The sequence below is a fragment of the Triticum aestivum genome, chromosome 3B, assembly GCF_018294505.1.
Source record: "Triticum aestivum cultivar Chinese Spring chromosome 3B, IWGSC CS RefSeq v2.1, whole genome shotgun sequence".
In the NCBI taxonomy this organism is placed as follows: domain Eukaryota; kingdom Viridiplantae; phylum Streptophyta; class Magnoliopsida; order Poales; family Poaceae; genus Triticum; species Triticum aestivum.
Window position 1 is genome coordinate 482,863,127 of NC_057801.1, and position 25,675 is coordinate 482,888,801.

General features: G+C 42.5%; 1 protein-coding gene across 13 annotated transcripts; it reads left to right on the plus strand.

Moving 5' to 3' along the window:
• The first annotated feature begins 712 nt into the window (after nucleotides 1-712).
• On the plus strand, nucleotides 713-17,438 carry LOC123070490 (uncharacterized). 13 transcript variants are annotated; one of them, XR_006433765.1, is made up of 6 exons: nucleotides 713-1,531; nucleotides 1,760-1,859; nucleotides 2,240-2,349; nucleotides 13,662-14,996; nucleotides 16,525-16,573; nucleotides 17,135-17,438. XR_006433765.1 is itself a non-coding variant. In XM_044493726.1 (5 exons), exons 1-5 carry the CDS (start codon nucleotides 1,519-1,521, stop codon nucleotides 17,241-17,243), a joined length of 351 nt encoding a protein of 116 aa, XP_044349661.1. In that variant the 5' UTR covers nucleotides 713-1,518; the 3' UTR covers nucleotides 17,244-17,438. The 13 variants fall into 13 exon arrangements, 3 of the variants coding, with proteins under 3 accessions (XP_044349661.1, XP_044349663.1, XP_044349662.1); XR_006433769.1 differs by having other exon boundaries at nucleotides 14,737-14,996; XR_006433763.1 differs by having other exon boundaries at nucleotides 1,760-1,820; nucleotides 2,243-2,349.
• The last annotated feature ends 8,237 nt before the right edge of the window (nucleotides 17,439-25,675 follow it).

A 25,675-nucleotide genomic window follows, 5' to 3' on the forward strand; every position in this document is an offset into this window, starting at 1 on the left:
CGGGGGGGGAGGGCGTCAAGGGTGATCGAGTCGACCGATCCACCGTGAGATCTGCGCCTCGCGGCGGGCGTGGATCCTGGATCGGAGGTTTGATTATTTTATTGATTTCATTTTTGTCGCTTTGGCTGAGCTGATCTGTAGCCTGATTGGACGGCGTGTCCCGGTGGGAAGCCTGACGTTGGGTTCAGTTACGGGGGTCGTAGGCATGGTGAATGGGTTTGTTTGTTGAAACTGCCACACGAAATGTGACGAATGAATCTGGAGGACGTGGTGGTCCGTGCTGGCTGACAAATTTCCTTCTCGATTCATCGCCACACCAGTCACCACCAAGTGACCCAGCTAGCCAAATTGATATTCGCATCTATGCATGGTCCCGTCGTGGCACTAGTAACGATGACACCCATTTTATTAGGCTGGTCATAGTGGGAAGTAACTTAGACTAGTAACGTGCATTTCATTGTTAGAGTCCGAAACAAAATGAAGCCTCTCCGTGCGTTTGGATTCTCAGCCGTCGGATCGGTTTCCTGATTACGTTCTGGCCGTTGGATCTCGGGCTCGGTCGTCTCCAGTCGTCGGATGTTTACCCGGTCGTCTCCAGCCGTCGGATATTTTCCCTACAACCGTGTCCCGACCGGCCGTGCCACCGCGCGTAATTACGCTGTCCCGCCGAGGGCATTCTCGTCTTTTCATCCGCTGACGTATAAAAGGCGGCAGCCATGTTTTACCGCCGCCGCTCCTCCCGCATCCTCTTCCTCTTCTCCCGCACTCGCGCCTCTCCTCTTCCTCCACGCCATGGCTCCCCGCCCTCTTCCTCGCGCCGCCATCTCTGCCTCCTCCCCTCCGGCCGCCACCTCTGCCTCCTCCCCCTCGTGCCGCTCCTCCTCCTACTGTAGGATCCCATCCCCCTCACACCCTTCCTCCTCCCCTCCTGTCATTCCCCTCCCCTAACCCTAGAACTGACGAGGAGTCCGAGCCGCCGTCTGCTGCCGGCCCAAGGTCACCGAGGGGCACGGGCCACGACTCGCGCGGCCGCTGCACCCTGGCGTCGAGCCGCCATCTGCTGCCGGCCAGAGGTCACCGAGGGGCACGGGCCACGACTCGCGCGGCCGCTGCACCCTGGCGTCGGGCCGCCATCTACTGCCGGCCAGAGGTCATCGAGGGGCACGGGCCACGACTCGCCCGGCCACTGCACCCTGGCGACGCAGGGCCAAAGTTGACGGCTGCGCTTCATCATCACCTGAGAGGAGCTGCTACTGCTGCTGCTCGCCATCATCGGGAGGCTAGGACGCTGCTGCTGCTCCGCTCATGGACATGGAGCCTTCGTCCCTGCTCGCCAAGGTGAGCTCTCGCCCATATCCCATCCTCATATTCTTCCTTTTCTCCTTCTCTGACCCCCGTCTCGTCTTCTCTCTGTTTTGTTGGTACAACGGCTAACGACGGCAACGCATACATCCAAGGGAAGCTTCGGCAAGGTCTGCACCTTCTTCACCCGTAGAGGAGCCTGCCAGAACACGCACCATGGAATTGGAAGGTCCCCTCCCCTCTCATCTTTGTTCCCTTCCCTCTTTCTTCTACTAGGCCGATTCAATTTTTTTATGCTCTTGTCTTGTGTGGTCTAATCGTGCTCATATCCTTAATTGAGTCATTAGCAGAATATTTGTATTAGCAGAATATTTGTATTAGCAGAATATTTATTTGCTTATCACACAACAACTCATCCAAGTGAGACCCCTGTGTCTATTTCTTCTCTTTTCTTCAGAGGAGAGGAGAGGAGCGCAAATGAATTAATGAAAGCAGAGGAATTTATTACAAACCACAAGGTCCTTGAGTCAAAACAAAGCAAGATTTACAGCTTCCCGGTAACAAATAAAATCCCCGCATCCACAGCAAAAAACTGTGTGCGTGTGCGTGTGCGTGCACGCGCGCGCGCTGGTAGGTCGTTGATGTAGTTTCAAGCAAGCAACAGGCGTGGAGAGGCCGTCATGTCACTCTTTACCTGATGATAAGATAATTCTCTGTTTTAATGTCACTTACCTGATAAATAAAGCCAATTTGGTTTGGGCTCTCTGCCATTCATATGTTGTTCAATGATGCGGTCTGAATCATGTAGACATATTTCTCCGGTCCTCACCGTTATGCCTTTGGCTTCGTTCACACTGGTTACTTTGGTTCTATTAATTAAGCCAAAGTACAGTAGGAAACCTCACTCACTGTTATTTCTCTTGTTCCTCTTGTGTAGCAGGATTCAGTTCGCTACAACACTGTTGCCATCATTGTTGTGATGAGCGCCTTGGCGCTGCTGCTTCCGTGTGGCGGTGCTGTTCAACGTCCGCTACAAAACCAACCAGGGTGAGCTCCTCTCCTTGCCTCCGGTGGGTGCTCTGAGCTCGTCATGGCCATCAATGTTCATTATTGTGGCACGGTTATACAGCGTTGTGAATGGACAAATTCAGTTTGTCCGATTTTCTTCTTCAACTCTCTTGTTTGCCTGAGGATGAACTGAAATTTAAATGTATCCTTCCTGTCTAACGGTGAAGATCGATTTGGAGTGGTGTTTTTTTGAGGGGTAGGGGGAGCTTAGTAAACTTAATGCAGCGTGTGCTTTGCGCGTTGTTTCTGGTGAAGCAGCATACTGATCATACTGATTCAATGTTCTAATCCAAATATGTGTGGTGCATAGTGCAGTTGCCAATATTCTGTCTTTTATAGAGTTTCTTGAGATTTTTTGTGACTGCCATGATGGAGTTTTTTTACAATATTTTGTGCCCTATGGAGTTTCCTGGTCGATGGCAACTGTCATGATTTTGGTGGTGACAGTCTTTTAGCTATGAATTTCCCTACTAAATGAAATCAAACTTACTAAATGTACATTTTATCTCTGCTGTGCATAACATGCAGATTGATAGGTGACTGCTAAATAGTTGTAATGACATATATGAACTCAGATGCCATGCTAATGTTTATGCTCAACCATTTATGTGATGATGAACTGAGTAGAAGCATTATTGTCATTTCATTTGTCATTGTTGTGCTCACATTATTATGATTTATTTTATCATTTTTGTCAAAGTAGAGTTGTAATAACTGTTAACTCTTGGAAATGAGAATAATGCAAAAATCATACGAGTAGATTGCAGCTGAACCAAATATTGCTTATGCATTAAACATGCTTTATTTACACAACTTTTAGCTATACAGAGTACAGTAAGAACCACTAGAAAATATATATTTAAGCAAGTTAAGGGGACTTGTTGTGTATTTTTTTTTATTAGTGGTTCCCTATCTTGGATATGTCATATTTTTAGTTAGTTAGTGGCCTATATGACTTTAATTTTGCCCACTTTTGTACAGTTTTTTATTTGCTAGCATATATATTCTAAACTTATTTTTGTTTGCTCTTATCTCGTGTTCTTTTTTATAATATTTTTTATATGACGTAAGCTTGCTTTGTTCACAAGAGGGCGAACCCTAACCGGCTCATTGATTCATGAAAAAGGATTGAAATAGGCAAGCACTGGGAGACCATTGTGAAAGTGCAACTATCCATAGGTGGTTTTGGTAATTCATAACAACATATAGCTCATTGAGCTAATGCTATTCCAAGACTATTATTTCAGGAAAGCTCAATGAATAGCATGGCATGGATGATAAAAGTGGATCCCTTAAAATATCAAGGACAAAGGATTGATTCAAGCTCAAAAGTTTAAGACTCTTCATTTTACATTTTAGTGATCCAAGATTACATTGAGTTAGGAAAAGCCAATACTATCAAGAAGGGATGAGGTGTTGCTTAATGAGCCTCTTGCTTCAAGTGCTTAGTGATATGCTCCAAATACCCTCAATTACTTTCTCACATCCTCATATGACCTAAACCTAGAGTAAAAATCGGTCACACCGATTCTTTCTATCCGGCGCCACCGAGTTCAAATGTCATAGCCACTGCTACAAACCCTAGGCAAATCGGTCTCACCGATAGGGATCTCGGTCTCACCGAGATGGGACTGTAATATCTTTGTTTCCCTTCGTAACGTTTCGGTCTAACCGAAGTGAGCGATTGGTCCCACCGAGATTGCAATGTAAACTCCCTGTTTCCCTTTCGTAACATTTTGGTCTCACCGAAATGAGCGAATCGGTCCCATCGAGTTTACCTGACCAACTCTCTGAAAAGCTTATTACCAAAATCGGTCTCACCGAGTTTGTGTAATCGGTCTTAGCGAGATTACATTATGCCCTAACCCTAACCATATCGGTCCTACCGAGTTGCATGTCGGTCCCATCGAAAATCCTAACGGTCACTAGGTTTACTAAATCGGTTCGACTGAGTCTGTTGAATCGGTCCCACCGAGTTTGGTAAATTGTGTGTAACGATTAGATTTTGTGTGGAGGCTATATATACCCCTCCACCTACTCTTCATTCGTGGAGAGAGCCATCGGAACAAACCTACACTTTAAACTTACCATTTCTGAGAGAGAACCACCTACTCATGTGTTGAGGCCAAGATATTTCATTCCTACCATATGAATCTTGATCTCTAGCCTTCCCCAAGTTGGTTTCTACTCAGATCCTCTTTCCACCAGATCCAAATCCCATGAGAGAGAGTTGAGTGTTGGAAAGACTATCATTTGAAGCAAAAGAGCAAGAAGTTCATCATCAACGCACCATTTGTTACTTCTTCGAGAGTGGTGTCTCCTAGATTGGCTAGGTGTCACTTGGGAGTCTCCGACAAGATTGTGGAGTTGAACCAAGGAGTTTGTAAGGGCAAGGAGATCGCCTACTTCATGAAGATCTACCGCTAGTGAGGCAAGTCCTTCGTGGGCGACAGCCATGGTGGGATAGACAAGGTTGCTTCTTCGTGGACCCTTCGTGTGTGGAGCCCTCCGTGGACTCGCGCAACCGTTACCCTTCGTGGGTTGAAGTCTCCATCAACGTGGATGTACGATAGCACCACCTATCGGAACCACGCCAAAAACATTCATGTCTCCAATTGCGTTTGAATCCTCCAAACCCTTCCCTTACTTTCTTGCAAGTTGCATGCTTTAATTTCCATTGCTCATATACTCTTTGCATGCTTGCTTGAATTATGTGATGATTGCTTGACTTGTCCAAAGATTGCTAAAACCTGCCAAACTCTAAAATTGGGAAAAGGTTACATTTTTTAATTGGTCAAGTAGTCTAATCACCCCCCCTCTAGACATACTTCAAGGTCCTACAAGTGGTATCAGAGCCTTATTCTCAATTTGCTTTGATTTCCATAGCTTTTGGTGGTCATAGCCTTAGTTTCACAACCTAGAAGAGTATGGCATCTAGCGAGGGAAATTATCACCGTAGAGGTCCTTACTTTGATGGTACTAATTTTGCTAGTTGGAAACATAAGATGAAAATGCATATTCTCGGACATAACCCCGCCGTTTGGGCTATTATTTGTATTGGCTTGCAAGGTGAATTATTTGATGGGAGAGAACCGAACCGTGAAGCTAATGCGGATGAATTGAAGATGCTGCAATATAATGCTCAAGCTTGTGATATCCTCTTCAATGGCTTGTGCCCCGAGGAATTCAACAAAATCAGCCGTCTTGAGAATGCAAAGAAAATTTAGAATACTTTGATTGATATGCATGAAGGTACTGACTCCATCAAGGAATCTAAGTTGGATGTGCTCCAAAGTCAGCTTGACTAGTTCAAAATGAAGGATGGTGAAGGTGTCGCTGAAATGTACTCTAGGCTTGCTCTTATCACAAATGAGATTGCCGGCTTAGGGAGTGAAGAGATGACCGACAGATTCATCATCAAGAAGATCCTAAGAGCACTGGATGGAAAGTATGATACCGTGTGCACATTGATTCAAATGATGCCAAACTACAAAGATCTCAAGCCAACAGAAGTCATTGGAAGAATTGTTGCTCATGAGATGTCACTCAAGGATAAGGAGGAACTTCACAACAAGTCAAGTGGTGCTTACAAAGCCTCATGTGAAGCCCCCACATCATCAAGTGAGAAACAAACCTTCAATGAAGAATTGAGCTTAATGGTGAAGCAAAGAAAGAAGCTCTAAGTCAAGGTCCTACAATGACAAAAGATCTTCTAGTCGAGAGCGCAATTGCTACAATTGTGGGAGACCCGGACACTATTTCAATGAGTGTACGACACCCTACAAAAGAAGAGAAGATTCTCCAAAAAAAAGAAGCAAAAGAGAAAAATCACCACCAAGAGAGAGGAGTAGAGATGATCGTTATGAACGAAGACCCTCACTAAGAAGCAAGGATTCGGAAAGGAAGGACAAGTCATCAAGGAACTACACAAAACGAAGACATCAAGCTCATGTTGGTGAATGGGTATCCGGCTCCGACTCCGACAATCACTCCGAGAGAAGCTATCACTCCGACTCCGAATATACTCAAGATGAAGGTGTTGCCGGTATAGCACTTGTGTCAACCAACTCCTACGACATATTTGACTCACCAAATGAAGGAATTGGAAGATGCTTCATGGCCAAAGGTCCAAAGGTAACACATCCCGAGTATGTTGATTTCAATAGTGATGAAGATGACTTGCTAGGTGATGATGATTTACTTATTGACAACTCTAGTGATGAATACTATGATAAAACGTCAATTAATCATGCTAATCAAGATAAAACGAATGACAATGATAAGGAGAAGATTAAGTTTTTAACTAAAGAACTAAACACTCTTAAGTTAGCTCATGAAACTATCTTCGAAGATCATCGAGAACTTTTAAGGGCTCATGAGAAGTTACGCTTTGAAAAGCTCAATCTTGAGCAAGAGCATGAGTTCTTAAAAGCAATCAATGATGATCTCCGTAAGAAAAGTTCTTCTTACATTGCCAAGCGTTTACTCTTATCTACTTACATGCCTCAAGTCAAATCTAGTAACAAGTACAAGAAAGGTCTTCCCTCTAGTAGTAACAATAATAATGCCAAATCCAATATTGTTGCTTCTAGTAGTTCTCTTGATTCCACTAATGATTCTCTTACCAAGTTACACTTGAGCAAGAAAATAGCTTATTGAAAGGAATTATAGAGAAAGCTGTATACAAGAGCCTTGCCGGGAGTAAGCAATTCGAGGAAATTGTACGCAAGGAAGGAAGGCATCGGAAGAATCAAGGTGTTGGTTTTGAACGAAAGTTCAATGCCAATGGAGTTGAGTGGGAAGAAGATCAATACCCCAAGACGAAGTTTGTTCCTCAACAAGAGAAGTATGATCCTACTTCCTTCAAGGGAACACAACCACAAGATGATCTTCCACCACAAGACCACAAAAACAAAGGCAAGGACAAGCTTCAAAAGGAGATTGATGCATTTGAAGAAGCACCTAAGGCCTTGGTCAAGTGGGTTCCCAAGACTACGTCAAGTTCTACTTCATCAAGTACGACTACAACTTCAAGGATTCCCATCAAGATGATGTGGATCCCTAAGAAGAAGAACTAGAGAGTTCTTGAGGGTGACTCCGCCAACATTTTTCACTCATATCATTATGGCAAAGACAAGTGCAATCAACTTCCACATCTTGCACTAGTTCAAGGAGTCATGAACCCTCATGTTGGTAAGGCAAGGGACAAGGTAACCTAATGATTTCATGGACATCATCTTGTGTGTGCATCACTCTATGTCTATGGATATTCTTGTTTGTTCCTTGTGGGACTAACCCATGTAGGTATGTTGAAAGTGCAACTCACTCCAAAGGATTGCTCCAAATGATCTACATCAACATTGAGCATCCACATGTTCAACACCTACATGAAGTCATCATCGACAAAACCCAAGGTTAGTTCATCCCTCCAAAAGGGGATCTCACATCTTGGGGGAGCTTAACTCTAAGAATTGAGTCAAAGCAACTCTAATGGTGTGAACACATCAACGCATTATGTAAAAGTGGTAACCCCACTTGAGCTTAAACGATGTATGACCTATGATCAAATGTTCTCATTTGACTCCTAAGTCAATATACTCATATATAGATGACCTAGTCATCGCCAATTGTTTGATAGATGCTAGAATTGGTTGTGCATGCTTTTCCACATATTTCATTTGCCATTCTATTGTGTGAGCATGTTGGTTGCATATTTTACTCATTCGAGGACATCCACTTGTTGCTTTGATTGATTAGCTTCTTTTCTATTTTTGCCAAGTGGATGGACAAAAATGCCTAAGAACCTTCTCTAGCTATATATGCTTTTCTCGTCTCAAACTCTATTCATGCTACATCACAAAATTTGATCAAGTCAGATACGAACCACTCTGTGTGAGGAGCACTCGGAGTCCCCGATTCGTCATAGAGTTAAACTTCCAAAACTTCTTTGTGATTCTCGGTCTGACCGATTCCTCCATTTCGTTCCTACCGAGATCACTAAGTCAATCTAGGTTTTCAATCTCGGTGCAACCGATTTGAACTTTTCGGTCACACCGAGTTGCTGTAACTGTATACAGTTATGCATCTCGGTGCCACCGAGTTGTTCCACTCGGTCACACCGACAGGGTCAGGCTATATATACTCAGGCAAAAAATTTGGAAATTTCTCCAAACCCCTTCGCCCGCGCATAGCTCGCTCTGCCTCCAGGGTCTTCGGATCGTCTCCTCGTCGCCAGCCGCCTCCTGTCGCTGGTCTTCGCCGTCGTCAACGGAATTCACCCCCGCCGTTGTCGCCGTAGCGAGTTCATCGCCAAGCTAGGGTATGGACTCGATCACAGTGCTATCCTCGTCCGATTCCTAGCATATTGTGTTCATTATGATTCTTGCCACGATTGAAACACTCCTATCCAGTCAATACAATCCTTAGAATAGATGCGATTTGAAAAAATTAGGGTTAGGTTTTCGCTGAAACCATCTCGGACCCACCGAGTTGAAAAACTCGATCCCACCGATTTGGCTAACGCCATTGCACTAGTAACTCTTTGTCTGACCGAGAATTGCTAATCGGTGTGACCGATTTTAAAACTTTGTGAAACCCTAGCAGTCTCTGTGCCACCGAACTGTGACTCGGTCCAACCGAGTTCACCAGTTTAGGTTTCAAAACTGCTTCGGTATCACCGAGTTGAAAATCGGTTGATCCGAAATGCTTTCTTGGAAAACTAAAACTGAGTTTTTGAATCATTCTTTTGAAAAAAATCTCTGCATTTTGTGATGCTCATCCATTCTATCTCATCTATAACTATTCACAGGGTCAGCAGTCAGTGATTTGCAGCATGTCAGACCAAAGTGATAGTCAGAACAAGTCAGAAGAGCAGATTCACATGAGTGAGGGCACTAGTCCCTCAAGTTCTTCAGATGATGGCAGCAGGAGCACCCCAAGCAATCTGCCTAAAGCTACCACCAGGACAAGGAAGAAGAGAACCTCAGAATCTGAGGATGAGGATTATATGACAGAAGAAGATGAGGCTACTTCCAAGAAGGTAGTGCTCAAAAAGGAGTATGGCTCAGCAAAGACCACAAAGCCTGGACTCAATAGGAAGGTTCCTGCCAAGAGGACACCTATGCTGAAGGTCAGAGGATCAACTCAAGTGCCTGAAAAGACTGATCCCAAAGAGCCAGAGTTGTTAGTCAACCTTCCATGATGGAAGAGGAAGAAGAGGTTGCTGCACCAGCACCCAAGGCACAAAAGCTGATGGGTGATGCTATAAAGTCAGGGGCTGCAACATCAAAGCCCAAAGAAGCACCCAAAGCTGCCCCCAAGCCCAAGAGTGCACCAAAGAGGAATACCAGGAGTATTCCAGCTGCTGAGAAGAACAAGGCCCCAGTGCCTGAAGCTGCTGACGAAAAAGATGATGAAGGACAAGTCCTGAGGAAGCTCAAACCCAAGATTCCAGACCACAATGATGCTCATCCTGTGGCTGAGGACATGAATATCAGGAGAGACTCAGGGTTGAGGCTATGGAGAATGACAGATCCATATGCCACCAGGAGAAGAACTGCTGTTGATTACAAGTTCCACACTAAGGAACAACAGGACTTCTATGAGACAATCTTGTTGGACAAGAAGCCCATAGTGTGTGATATGAGGTGGGTCAATTGGACCTACATAAAAGAGAATGAAGAACACTATCCTGGAGTACAAGATAGTTTTGTTGCTTGTGGAGTTGCAGATTTTGTTGGGCAGAAGCTCACCAACTGGAATGATGAACTCATTATGCAATTCTACTCCACAGCACATTTCTTTCTAGATGGGAGGATAGTTTGGATGTCTGAAGGTACAAGGTACCAGTCAACCGTTGAGGAATGGGCAAATCTGATTAATGCCCCAAAGGAGAGTGAAGATGACTTGGATGTCTATGCCAAGAAGAAGATGGATCACAATTCCATGGCACATATGTACAAGGAGATCCCAGACAAAGCTCTTGAGACACATAAGTTCGGGTCAGTTCATTTTCTTCTGTCAGGGCTGCCAACGATCAACTGGATCTTAAGGCACACTCTTTTGCCTAGGTCAGGTGACCACACCATGATTAGAGGGCATGCTATCAACATGCTGCACTTGTTTGATGTGCCACAGAAATTCAAGGTCATGAGCCTTATGGTTGAGACTATCAAGAGGACTGTAGCAGACCAAAAGAGAAGTTGTGGATATGCCCCACAGATTCAGGAGTTGATTAACTCAAAGATGGGCACAGGAAAATATCTGTTGGATAAGGAACACTTTGCTCTTTATCCAGACTTTGAGGACAATCAAGTTGTAATGAATGAGAATGAACCATCATCAGTGCAAGCTCAAGAGAAGAAGGAGAAAGCAAAGAAAGAGAAGGCTGCCAAGATGCCAACTCAAGAGGAGGCTTCTGAGTACTTTTTGAAGAACAAGCAGGAGCAGCTTGGTTACTTGATAGCATCAACACTGAGGATTGAGAAGGGGTTGGCCACCCTAACTCAAAATCAGGAGAGCCTGGAAAGAATCATGGAACAAAAATTCTATGATCTAGATGTCAAAGTAACTGAGATTCAGTCAGTTGTGGAGCAGCTTCAGAATGACATGCAAGAGAGGAAGGGCAAAAAAACCACTGATGCATTTACCAGAGTGCTTAGAGCTCAGAGGTCAGCTGCAGTGCCTGTGACAGACACTAGAGCCACATCATCTGCACCAGCTACAACACCTACAGCTCCAGTGCAACCAGCTCCAGCACCAACTCCTCCAGCTCCATCCACATCAACTGAAGCCTTCGTCCGAGGAGCCATCTCTACACCACCACCTAAAGATCAAGCCTGAGAGTCGATCTAGCACTATGCATTTTTTATGAACTTTTTGGTAATTTGTTGCCAAAGGGGGAGAAAAATGTATAGATCATAGGCTTCGAGAGAGAGTGTGTTGCTTTTGTTCTCTCTTGCTTTGGTGGTTAAACTTTGTTTGCTTTTGATTGCTTCAGATACTATGCTATTACCTGTGAGACATTGATGATCATGTGTTTGATCATAAGCTACACCTATGCCTGTTTGATGATATTATCTTACCTATCTTTATATGATCATTTCTTTTGCTTGTTGATGAGTGCATGTATTCAATCTTTATTATTTTGAGCGCTCCACCAAGATGTAGGTGACATGGAAGAGTAACCCATGAGCCTAATTCCTTGTGCATTTGCAGTCCAAAGCAAATTTTAATCTATGCATAAATTTAGGGGGAGCTCTTGCTTATCACATACTTCTCAAAGCGACGATGTTTTTCAATCTTATTATCATTTGTCGAAGCTTTGATCTATATGTTGTCATCAATTACCAAAAAGGGGGAGATTGAAAGTGCAACTATCCCTAGGTGGTTTTGGTAATTCATAACAACATATAGCTTATTGAGCTAATGCTATTCCAAGACTATTATTTCAGGAAAGCTCAATGAATGGCATGGCATGGATGATGAAAGTGGATCCCTCAAAATATCAAGGACAAAGGATTGGCTCAAGCTCAAAAGCTCAAGAGTCTTCATTTTACATTTTAGTGATCCAAGATCACATTGAGTCTATAGGAAAAGCCAATACTATCAAGGAGGGATAAGGTGTTGCTTAATGAGCCTCTTGCTTCAAGTGCTTAGTGATATGCTCCAAATACCCTCAATTACTTTCTCACATCCTCATATGACCTAAACCTAGAGTAAAAATCGGTCACACCGATTCTTTCTATCCGGCGCTACCGAGTTCAAATGTCATAGCCACTGCCACAAATCCTAGGCAAATCGGTCTCACCGATAGGGATCTCGGTCTCACCGAGATGGGATTGTAATCTCTCTATTTCCCTTCGCAACGTTTCGGTCTAACCGAAGTGAGCGATTGGTCCCACCGAGATTGCGATGTAAACTCCCTGTTTCCCTTTCGTAACATTTTGGTCTCACCGAAATGAGCGAATCGGTCCCACCGAGTTTACCTGACCAACTCTCTGGAAAGCTTATTACCAAAATCGGTCTCATCGAGTTTGTGTAATCGGTCTTAGCGAGATTACATTATGCCCTAACCCTAACCATATCGGTCCTACCGAGTTGCATGTCGGTCCCATCAAAAATCCTAACGGTCACTAGGTTTACTAAATCGGTCCGACCGAGTCTGTTGAATCGGTCCCACCGAGTTTGGTAAATTGTGTGTAACGATTAGATTTTGTGTGGAGGCTATATATACCCCTCCACCTACTCTTCATTCGTGGAGAGAGCCATCGGAACAAACCTACACTTTCAACTTACCATTTCTGAGAGAGAACCACCTACTCATGTGTTGAGACCAAGATATTCCATTCCTACCATATGAATCTTGATCTCTAGCCTTCCCCAAGTTGGTTTCCACTCAGATCCTCTTTCCACCAGATCCAAATCCCATGAGAGAGAGTTGAGTGTTGGGGAGACTATCATTTGAAGCAAAAGAGCAAGGAGTTCATCACCAACGCACCATTTGTTACTTCTTCGAGAGTGGTGTCTCCTAGATTGGCTAGGTGTCACTTGGGAGCCTCCGACAAGATTGTGGAGTTGAACCAAGGAGTTTGTAAGGGCAAGGAGATCGCCTACTTCATGAAGATCTACCGCTAGTGAGGCAAGTCCTTCGTGGGCGACAGTCATGGTGGGATAGACAAGGTTGCTTCTTCGTGGACCCTTCGTGGGTGGAGCCCTCCGTGGACTCGCGCAACCGTTACCCTTCGTGGGTTGAAGTCTCCATCAACGTGGATGTACGATAGCACCACCTATCGGAACCACGCCAAAAACATTCATGTCTCCAATTGCGTTTGAATCCTCCAAACCCTTCCCTTTACTTTCTTGCAAGTTGCATGCTTTAATTTCCGCTGCTCATATACTCTTTGCATGCTTGCTTGAATTGTGTGATGATTGCTTGACTTGTCCAAAGATTGCTAAAACCTGCCAAACTCTAAAATTGGGAAAATGTTAAGTTTTTAATTGGTCAAGTAGTCTAATCATCCCCCCTCTAGACATACTTCAAGGTCCTACACATTGTTCTTGAACTCTGCGATGAGCACTTCTTCTATGAGGAGGTCAGTCGACACCTCGAATCAGCTTACTAGAGCAATGTATTTTTGTATGCTTGTCATTGTGCCTAAAATACCAAAACTGTACTACATTTCTTCTTTTGATATTATGGATAAGCCATATACCTGTAGATTTGTACGACGTGTTTCCATTTTATATGTCATTTGTTTATAGTGATAGTTTTCGTTCTCTCGCGTATGCAGATTGAGAACTACAATCAACCCTATATCAGTGCTTTGTATGAGTATGATGATGGGAAAGACCTTAATATGATTTTGAGGCTGACTGGTTTAGTTCTCCTTATGATGATGTAAAAGAAAGCTTGCGTATAGGCTCTGTATTGTCAGAGATAAATATGCGGAGGTGCCACAATAATTGCTTTATGTTACTTTATTTCCATGAACTTTTGTTACAGAAGATTAAGCATATCTATTGCATTTAATAGTGAACATTCTAAATATGGCGACATCCTGATCATTAGCCCACGAAATGAATGGCTTCAATGGGTGCATGTGTGGCCAGGGGATGGTCTGGTCCATGCCTGGAAGATAGGCTGATTAGTTTTAGTTTTTTTTTACTTGGTTTGGTTTGTTGTGCATGCCAATTGTTCAATCTAGGAGAATTTGTGAGTTCTGATTCCAGCTGTTAGTTGGTTGGTCTGTATATGTTTTCTAATATATGAATCATCTGCAGCAAGAACTAGGTAATTACTTGGCTTACCATGTCCCCAATTTCCCCAATTTCTATTTGCCAATCTTTTTAACACCTGCCCCAAGTGGTGGTTGATGGGTCGAGAAAATAAATAAATGCATTCGAGTTCTCATATTTTTCTTTAGTATTTGCTTACCAAAATGAATATTTCAGCAATGCTTTGAAAATACCATTCAAATTTGTAGTCAAGCCAGGCTTTCTATGATTATAAAAAGATGACTTTGTTGGTTTTGTGTTTACACAGAAAGATCAATGCCGAGAAGTTTATTATCCTATTTGTTGAGTCAATGAGAAAATATTACTTTTTACATACTTAATCTTATAGTCTATTTTCTCACGAGCATGACACAATATGTACCAAGCCAAACCACTACTTGCATACCGGAGAAACTTACATGATGTTGTATGTGTGAAGTCAATATATATTGATTGATCCAGAGTCTGAGATAGCAGGCTAAGAAGTATGATTACATCATTGTTATCGCTCTATTTATGCCATCACTTCATGGTTTTTGGACTATACACTTCATGTTAGCCTCTTCAGAGCATTGCCATCACTTCATGCAGGTATGACGAGGATTCATCGTAAGAAAAGTTAGTCTGGCCTCAGATTTTACATGGTCTGATGCCTAAACACCAATGGAATTGTTCAAGTCGTGCCCAGCGACGATCATTGCAGGCTCCATTTCTTCCATACCTGATAGACAGCGAGCACAGCTGACTTAAAATTTCTAGTTCACTTTTCTGTTTCAAACAGGGCCCAGTGGTGCTAGAGGAGGCGTCGTTCTACTACAAAGCTCCGGTCAACAAGAACTTCTCCAAGAAAGGTATTTTCCTTTCATTCTTTCTGCCTACGTACAACCTTTGGTTATTCAACACCTCTTATTTTAGAGAGGATTTTTCATCCACTATGGATGACAATGGGGTGTACGACCGAGTCTTGCTTGTATTTACATCATCTGTTAGCAAAACAATCTATCCAACTGTCCAGGTTAAGCAGACAAAAAAACACTTCTAAAATATCAGTCATGCATCTTGAGAATCAGCAACAATTTCTGGTCCTTTGCTAGAAGCTCCAGATCAACATGGACCACTTTTAGTTCAGTCATGTATGAGTCCAACTTCACCAGAATTTTTTATAAATTAATATATATTCAGTTTCAGAAACATTAGCCATTGTAACCATACTTTATTATGGAATTCCAAAGATATTACCATACTGGTCCCTCTATTTTAGATATAGCAGAACACACAATAGATTTAAACATCGTAAGTGATAAAGTTTGTTCCACTCCGGGCTTTTATGATACGAACATTCACTAAATTTGTATCTAGCCTCAGTTTCTCTATATTCATAAAATATAATACCACTATGGAAATAAGATCATGTCGCGAACATGTTTTTAACAAGTCTTGTCTTTCTATAAAGACCTTGAGCGTGCGTCACTTGTTTTTGGTTTGAAGCAACCAGCTGGGCCCATATATACATAGAAGAAGGGTCATTTACTTTGTTCCATACCTGATAGAAAGCGAGCACGACTGACTTAAAATTCCTGGTCCACTTCTCTGTTTCAAACAGGGCCCAGTGGTGCTAGAGATACATATTTATGGTTCATACCTGATCTATATGAAAAGAGAAACTATCGTCTCCTTTTCTTGTATATTATTCACATATAGTGTCTCATTTATTTGGTTGCTTCCTTGTATATTTAATTTATGTTGTTGGCATTCAGTATGTTTCATGAGCTATCAGAGAAGAAGGTCATTTCCTAAATGTTATATGCTCATTCAGTGCGTTTATTGTTGTACAATCACACACTTCTTGTTTAGCTGTACACTGTTTGATAGCGTAATCAAGTTTGTTAGTACTATGCGCCTCTTGCATTCCTCTGTTCTTTAACATATTGGCCTCTATACAATCAATTGAAATGGATGTGCAGAACAAACATCAGGAAATAGTAGTAACTAGCTACTTCTGGGTACCAATTTTTCTTTTCTGAATTATCAGATACCTTTGCATGTATGAATGTTGTTATATAACCATTTTGTATGACATTCAGAAGGCGTCTCTGCCCTTCCCCTTTGTTTGTGAATGGCCTTATGTTTTGCATGTATATTCTCCATTAAAACACTTTGTTCTACTTGCTTCTGCCTCATTCTATTAGATATAAAATACTGAAATAGAACATGACTAATTGGGTTTCTATATTTAATTTCAGTTTACGGTCGTGGAAATTCACATTCTTTTTCAAAAGCATATTTAATTTGTTTATTCTACATTATCTATGACAGGTCGATAAAAGATGTATATGTTATTGGTTCTTGCTCATGTTGTTTTCTTATGTCTGTGTTCAGGCCTAACCTCGCCAAACTTTGCTACACTTCACATCATGAGGGAACAAAGGTAAGTAGGTAAATTGGCGACAACATATCATATTGCTTTAAGTATTACTCAGTCCTAATTTGCAGTAATGTAATAATCCCATCATTCTGTCAGCCAGACATTGAGTTGACTCTGGACTCAATCAGAAGTATTTCAATTTCTCATATGTTGGTTAAAACTATCAGTGGTGTAGTATCCAATCATTCTGTTAGCCAAACATTGAGTTGGTCATGGACTCAGTCAAAAGTACTTGAATTTCTCAAATAATCTTTGTGCTTACTTACTTTTATCTGACTATGTTATGAAATGGACTAGTAATTACTTATGTGATCGTGTGATGTTAGCTCAATGATTTGAAAGCACATAAGATGTCATGGGTTAGGATGGACATAACCATGCCCTCTGAAACAGTCACCAAAATTTAAGGAAGTTCATACATGTGCCTTCATTTTTATGGATTAGGAGGACCACCTATTACCCACTGTCCAAAACCTTTCATAGGGGGTCAGTGCATGAATTGTTTTCTTGCTATACATAAAACACACTATATTAATAATTTAGCTAACATGCGATGTCTTTCAGCAGATGCGTCCATCGCAACACTCAAGCAAATCAGATGACAAGGTGTTTGGAGCAAGCTAATCATAGCCAACTACATAGTTTAGTACTATGTTGTATTAAAGCAGTGTAAACAACTTATATGGCCTGCTTTTGGTATATCGTATCAAACTTTGATCTTTAGGTATTTCATGCTACATTTTTTAACAAATGCACCAATGGTTTGTAACGAGATTTGATGTTTTGCATTGGACCATTACTGCTGTAAGTAAATATTATCTTCTTCTTTTTGAGTAATACTACTAGGTTTTGATCGTTAGACTGCATAGATGTATATTGTACTACCGGATTAGCTAAAACGGGACCGGATGGGGTGCGGCAGGCTGCAATATCTTGATATTTTTATATTTGCAATGCTTTGATTATTGTATTACCGGATTGGATGTAAATTGTACCCGGCAGCGGTGCTGCCGGGTGCGGCAAGCCGCATTTCCTACCTAGTATGTTACTAGTCTATGTTACCACCTTCATAGTGGGGAGTAACATGTATGTAGTAACATGCAAGCCATCATTTATTAAGAGGTAGACTCATTTTGCCTTGGGATGTGTTATGTTACAGTAACATATTATGTTACTCCAACCATCTCTCTCCTCATTAAATACAACCATCCCAGCTGTTTTAACCCCACCTCCCCCTCTCCCCACCTGGTCCCTCCCAGCTTCCTCCCCCACGTGACCTGGCCCCTTCATCCTTCTCTCCCACCTGCCCCTCCCCCTCTCTCTTCTTCTTTTCCTCCAAGGAAAGCTATGAAGATCAAAATCGCCATGGATCTGAACCATTAGAGCTTTGAGATCTGCTTCCAGAAGCAACACTAAACTCAAAAAAGAGAGCTGCTGTGATCTAGGAGAGGAAGGAGGTACGTTTCCCCCCTGTTCTTCTTGAAGGTGGTTCTCCACCTACCATGCTGTCCAAAGATGAGCCTTCTCTGGTAACCATGCTGTGCAAAAAAGTAGGCAAACAGATTAGGAATAGATTAGCCTTCTCTGGAAATTGTCATTAGTAGGCACAAAGTAGTCCAGATCGTAAGCAACAATATTGTCATGATTAGGCAAAAACAGTTCATACTGTAGGCAACTGTTGGCTGTTTCTTAATGTTATGGATATATTTGTAGCAACTGTTGGCAAAATTTAAGGCAACTTAACTGTACAAAAATAGTAAGATTTCTGGCTACTGGCATCTCTGTTATGAGCATAACAATGGCAGGTGGTGAGACACATCTCTGTAAGCAACTGTTGTCAAAATGTAGGCGACTAAATGTGTCAGAACAAGAAATTTACCCTTAGCAACAGAAACTACTATATGCGTGTTGGACAACCATATGTTCATGTTAGGCAAAAGTAGTGTGGCTGGTAAGCAACTGTTTCTTGATTGTCTATACTATGATTTATTAAAGTCTGCACCAACTGTTATGAAAACTTGTAGGTAACTAAGTATGTTGTGTGCATGTATAAGATAGTTTTTCAACTATGGACAACGATTCGAAATTGCTATGAAAGGAATTGTGAATACATTACCATTGAGCTTGTGGTGGATTTCTGACAAGTTCATCCTATGTACCACCTTGTGCACCGCCAACACACCACACCCAAAAACCTACAACATAATAATAATAATGGGAACAAAAAAGAGGTAAATCCCTGGGACGTTTGTGCTCATGACAAAAAACTATGATGAAGCAACACCATTTCAAAGCCGTTCTAACACATGACAAAAATAACACACATGTCTTTCAGTACTACTACTACTGCGATGTTTCAACATTTTCCAATCCTTGTGAAATCTAAAATAAAGAAAACAAGTTGCCTAAGATCTGGTTGGCAAGTTCCCTAAGCAAAGAGACTTAGTTTCCTAACATCTGGCTGGCAAGTTGCCTAGGTAAAAAGAGAATAAGTTGCCTAACATCTGCTTGATAGTAAACACAACCCCAGGAACTGCAAAAAAAACTACTGTGTATGTGGTGCACAATTATGAGTTCATCTTTAGCGAGAGTAAAATATGCATGGTAAGCAGCTATTTTCTGCTTGTCCAAGCTTAGACAAAGTTGATGTGTTTTTTCTGCAACTATAAACGGGTATTGGAAAATGCTATGAATAAAAATTGTGATAACATTACCTTGAGCTTGTGGTTGATTTCGACCAAGTTTTCAACCCAGGTGTCGGCTCATGCTGCTTCAACCAACCACCTCTAATAGCCTGAAAAATGAATAAAAAGGGGAAAACAAGAGGCAGAAACCATGGCATGCTTATGCTCATGACAATGGCAACATCTGGGATGAACCATCGCAAAATAGAAAAACAATATTGGTGCATAATTTGGAAAAAAAGGCAGACACCAAGTCTTTCAGTACTGGTACTACTACAAATCTTTCAACATTTTTCCAAAAGTGCATTTGTAAACTAAAAAAAGCACTGGAATTGTCATGTCATTTGCTTTTGATAACACCTCCACTCCATGAGAAGAAAAGAGTACACCACATCATCTATTGTTCTTTTCCCCTGAACCTGATTTCTCCACCTGAAAAAAACAAAAAACAAATGACAGTTATTTGTCATGACAGATTATGTTGTATTGATTGGTGTGTACGACTATGAAAAGTATACATTATGTGTTGATTGGTTTTGTTGCCTAATTGTTGATGTATTATTTCTACATATAAGTCCAGTGGTTGCTTCTCTCTTCTAACCTGTGTGTTTATTTGATTTTTTACCAATTATGCAGGAGATGATTGACCTTAACGAATTGCCAGATGACCTTAATTATGACTTGCCACCAAATATTGGAGTGGACAATGTTGAACCCATGTACTGCACACAACCTTCTGCGCAAAGGGCCCCGCCACTGAAGAATGTCAATGAATTTGTGGCTGAATCTCCAAACACTCCTATTGCGCAGAATGTTGCCGACTCTGGAATGCAAGAAATGCTCACAGAAGAGCACACACTTGATGACACAGACAGTTTGGGAGCAACAGGGGGGACTGCTACGCGCGAGGGTGCAGGGGGAGATGCTAATAATGATGATGAAGCATGGTCTCAGCCAAAGGAGCCTTCATTGGGTACAAGGTTTGACACTTTGCTAGGTGCAAGAGAACAATATAATGCTTATGCTCATCATTTGGGTTTTCCAATCAAGATGAATACTTCCATAAGGTCTACTATTACTGGCGAAATAGATAAGTACCAGTTTGTTTGCAACAAGTTTCGGAAACCCAAGAAAGATGACCACGGTACTGTGACTACACCTAACGTTGAAATGCTAGAAGATCCTTGTGAAGATGGGAATGATGAGGAGGAGGAAGACAATGCCATTGTGTTTGCTGATGATGCTATTGAGAAAAAGAAGAAAGGGAAGAAAAGGAAAAGAGAAAAGATAATACAGGCTGGCTGCAAAGCCAAGATGATAGTAAAATTCATTGATGGTCGTTGGGAAGTCACTTATTTCATTGCTGAGCATAACCATCCATTGATTGACAAACCTTCCTTGACTAAATATTTACGATCACCCCAAGGCATCCCCCCAGAAGTGAAGTTGTTTCTAAAGAACCTTCATAACTGCAACTTAACTATAGGTGAATGATGGTAGGAGGAAATAATTTGATTGCCATGCAAAAAATAGAAAAAAGATTGGATTCGCTGTTTTATTGCTTCACATAAGGTAGGCAACCAAAAACAAAAGTAGTGCCAAAAAAACTAGTTACACAAGTTTCTCATTCTTGAGATAGACTAGTGTGGATGGTAGGCAACTAGTGGCTGCTTATTGATGTTGTTGGCTGCTTATTCATGCTGTAAATTTCTTAAGATCTGTAGCAACTATTGTCGAAAATGCAAAGCAATTAGGTGTGGTTGAAGTAGATGTATTTCTTACAAGCATTCCTGTTTTTAGCAAAATAGTGTGAGAGTTGTGTAGGCAACTCTTGTCACACATGCAATCAACTAAAAAATGTGTGCTCTTTTGTATATCTCCTACCTTGCATCACTGTTTTAGCAAAAAAAGTGAGTCAGGGTTCTAAGCAAAAAATGTTGTCAAAAAATGGTTTCTAGTTGCCTACATCTGGTGTGAGTCATGCATTCGTTTTGCGGCTAATGCATTTTAAAAAGTGATAAGTAGAGATTTAAAAATGCCTGTTGGTAGTTCTGAAACCAGAAAGGCCTGAAAATGCATAAAAATTCAACTAAAAAATACCTGAAAAGACTAGTGGTCTCCATCTTAGTGTGTGTTGTGCCCTGTGGTTTAATTTGCATATCCTTTGCCTATTGCAAAGATTTAAGTTGTTATACTTGCCTACTTGTTTTTCTGGCCGAATGATGCACATCATGTCGAATTTCTATGGCACGGAGTTCCTTATACTACCAAGCACATCACAAACCTAAAGTCAAGCTTGAACAGAAATGCAACTAAAGAAGGTGATATGATTGAGACGGTTGCCTACTTCAAAGATATACATAAGACAAATCCAGAATTCTTCTACAAGGTCAAGTATGATGCAGAAGACAAGGTTGAGAATATATTATGGGTTGATGGACTAGCACAAAAAGCCTACAAAGAAGCGTATCACGATTGCATATGCTTTGACACAACATACATAACTAACATGTACAACATGCCATTTGCTCCATTCATTGGGATAAATCGTCATGGCCAGACGTTCATGTTCGGGTGTGGCTTTGTTAGGCAGGAGTTAGAGACAAGTTTTGATTGGTTATTTGGTACATTCCTTGAAGCAATGGATGGTCTAGCACCATTCAACATAATCACTGACCAAGATTGGGCGATGGCAGAATCAATTAAAACATCGTCCCTAATACTGTGCATCGTCGATGTCGGTGGCACATAATGAAGAAGGCTCAAGAAAAACTTGGTGGCTTTGTGGGAAGGAATCCAGGGTTGTCAAAAGATTTCAAGGATTGTGTTGACTTTAGCTTCACTCCAGAAGAATTTGAGACAAAATGGGCAACTTTGAAGGATAAGTGGCTGTTTATTGCTGGAACCCACTTTGATAAGCTGTATGAGTACCGGGCAACATGGGTGCCGTGTTACTTCAAGCACCGATTTTTCCCTTTCTTGCAATCTACCCGGTGCAGTGAAGGATTCAATGCAGTTCTTAAGCGTTATGTGAACCCGCACAACTCTGTGTTGAACTTTGTTAAGCAATATGAGAAAATCCAGACACATGTGCTTGTTCGTGAGGGTGGAAATGACTACAGGACAGACCACGTGGAGGTTGAGTTGTGGTCTGAATTCCCAATCGAGAAACAAGCCTATGATGCATACACTAGGGACATTTACCAAAAATTCCGGGACGAGTTTGAACTAATTGGGAAATACAATGTGCATCCCCATGGTGGTAGTGTGTTTGAGCTTTATCCAAACAGAGAAGGATGGGTTGCTAACTATGGTTCTATAAGCTATTATGTGACAACAGAAGTCCAAGCTGGGGACTACAAGTGTGACTGCTGCAAGATGTCCAAGGATGGAATGTTGTGTTGCCATATTTTGAAAAAAATTACACACATTGGTGTCGATGAAATTCCTGCCCAATACATATTGAGGAGGTGGACACAACAAGCAATACCAGGTGCAACACCTTCTATTGAGGCAGAACCTGATGAGATACCGGAGCAGTCGAAGAAGCAAGTCCGTCATGCAAACTTGTCAATGGATTTTGCTAGTCTAGCTCGAGTTGCTTCTGTGTCAGCTGCCCAAACAGCAATATGAAGAAGCTCATGAGGGCGGCACGGACAGAGCTTAATCATTTCAACAAGACCAAGAAAAAAAAGTTGGCTGCTCCGCCCATGGCTGGCCCTGCGCCACCTGAATGTGGTGCTATGGCGCACCCTGGTCCCCGAGCAGCAACTACCACTGGTCCTATGGCACCAAATTCAGGTGCTCAAACAACAACAGGCTCAAGTTGGTCTACGCCAATTGCAGGAGTTCCTAAGGATCCACCTGAATCGACAACTAAAGGATGTGCAAAAAGTAAGAGGTTGCAATCAACACTGGAGTTGCATCCAAAGAGGAAGAACAAATGCTCCTTTTGTAATTCAGTTATACACAATGCTACAAATTTCCCTGGCCGCTTGGTTTGAAGAAGAAAAACAGAGGATGGCATCTGGCTTCGGTGGGAGGCAATTTAGATCTAGGTGTCAGACAATTTAAGCTTGGGTGTCAGGCAACTCTTGTGTCGTATGACATGTAATAATTATTTTTTGTGACCTTTGAAATATTTCCTATCTGGGTGTTTGGGGCTTTGCTTCTTTCATTTAATGTTTGTTTTTTCGAGACAAAGAAGTTGCCTGTGTAAAAAAATAAAAGAAGATACTACATAATATCTTATTATTGCTAAAGAAATATGCTGTTGTTTGATTGGCAAGTTATGTACCAAAAAATGTGGGCAAAAAATGGTTGTTAATTTATATAAGTTGTTGTGACAAACCTCCACCAAGTCAAATCTTCAAAATATGCTGCCATGGTGCTTTGTTGGCTACTGTATTAACTAAAGCACTTGTGATATTCTTCCTGATGTTGGGGATGTCTTTCGGACCGAAGTTTGGCAAGTTCCTTGCTTCCCAAATACTAGCTATTGTCGAAGCGAAAATGCCACAATCATAGCTTGCAAGCAAAAAAAGGTAGAAACATGGGTGTGAAGTTGTGACCATTTTACGAAAAGCATATATAAAAGGACAGTGCAAGGATGAAAGGAACTCACTCGTTATCCTGCTTTGGAACATCAATTTCCTTCAAGCCAAAACTGTCCAAGCTTACACGTGATTCACGATAGTGCTGGTCCCACAATGAACGCACTGTTGCAGCAATCAATCTAGCATTATTGTCAAAAGTTTTGCTCTTTGCCAGAGGCCTCCATGAATCAAAAACCTCAAACCTGCGGTTGAGGGAGTCCTAGATTAGGGGGTCCTCGGACAGCCGGACTGTATACTTTGGCCGGATTGTTGGACTATGAAGATACAAGATTGAAGACTTCGTCCCGTGTCCAGATGGGACTCTTCTTTGCATGGAAGGCAAGCTTAGCAATTCGGATATGTAGATCTCCTTCTCTGTAACCACCTCTGTGTAACCCTAGCCCCCTCCAGTGTCTATATAAACTGGAGGGTTTAGTCCGTAGGAAAACAAGAATCATAATCATAGGCTAGCTTCTAGGGTTTAGCCTCTACGATCTCATGGTAGATCAACTCTTGTAATACTCATATCATCAAGATCAATCAAGCAGGAAGTAGGGTATTACCTCCATCGAGAGGGCCCGAACCTGGGTAAACATCGTGTCCCCCGCCTCCTGTTACCATTAGCCTTAGACACACAGTTCGGGACCCCCTACCCTGGATCCGCCGGTTTTGACACCGACATTGGTGCTTTCATTGAGAGTTCCACTGTGTCGTCACGATAAGGCTTGATGGCTCCTTCGACCATCTTCAACGATGCGGTCCAGGGTGAGGTTTTCCTCCCCGGACAGATCTTCGTATTCGGGGGCTTCGTACTGCGGGCCAACTCGCTTGGCCATCTAGAGCAGATCGACAGCTACGCCCCTGGCCATCAGGTCAGGTTTGGAAGCTTGAACTATACTGCCGACATCTGCGGAGACTTGATCTTCGACGGATTCGGGCCCATGTCAGGTGCACCGAATCGTCACGACGAGCATGACTTAGATCTGCCATCGGACAGTGTTCAGGAGATCACACCTGCGGCTGCCCCGACCCTCAATCCAGAGCAGATCATGCCATCCGAAGACGGGTGGATGGACCCTGCCACGGAGGTCGCACACTCATCGGCGATAGAGCCGAACACTGGCTTCATCTCCTATAAGGCCGGTGTCATCGGACCCTCGAACTCGTCTCCGGCCACTACCTCTGAACTGCGTGCATCCGTGCCTATCGAATCCGATTGGGCACCGATCATGGAGTTTACCTCCGCGGATATCTTTCAACACTCGCCCTTTGGCGATGTGCTAAATTCATTAAAGTCTATCTCTTTGTCAGGAGACCCTCGGCCGAACTATGTCCGACTTGAGTGGGAAGAGGACGACGAAGAAATTCGTTCCCCACCTACCACTCACTTGATAGCCACTGTCGACGACTTAACCGACACGCTTGACTTCGACTCCGAAGACATCGACGGTATGGACGACGATGTAGAAGAACAAGAACCACCGCCTAAAGGGCGCCGGACAGCCACCTCATCATATGATATATACATGATGGACACCCCAAAAGAAAGCAATGGTGAGGATGCAACGGAGAACAATCCCATCAAGAAGCAACCAAAGCGACGACGTATGCGTCGCTCTAAATCCCGCTAGAGTAAAAACAGCGATAACAGCGCAAGAAGAAATAATACCCCGGTCGACTCGAAAGGAAACAATGACCCCATGGACCCAGCGATGGAGCCGAATGAGCCAGGGGACGGTGAATATAGTCTGGAGCCGGTATCCAATCACGGCGATGCCAAGGGTAAAACTCATCAATATGTCTCCAGAGAGGAGAACAGTCCGGAC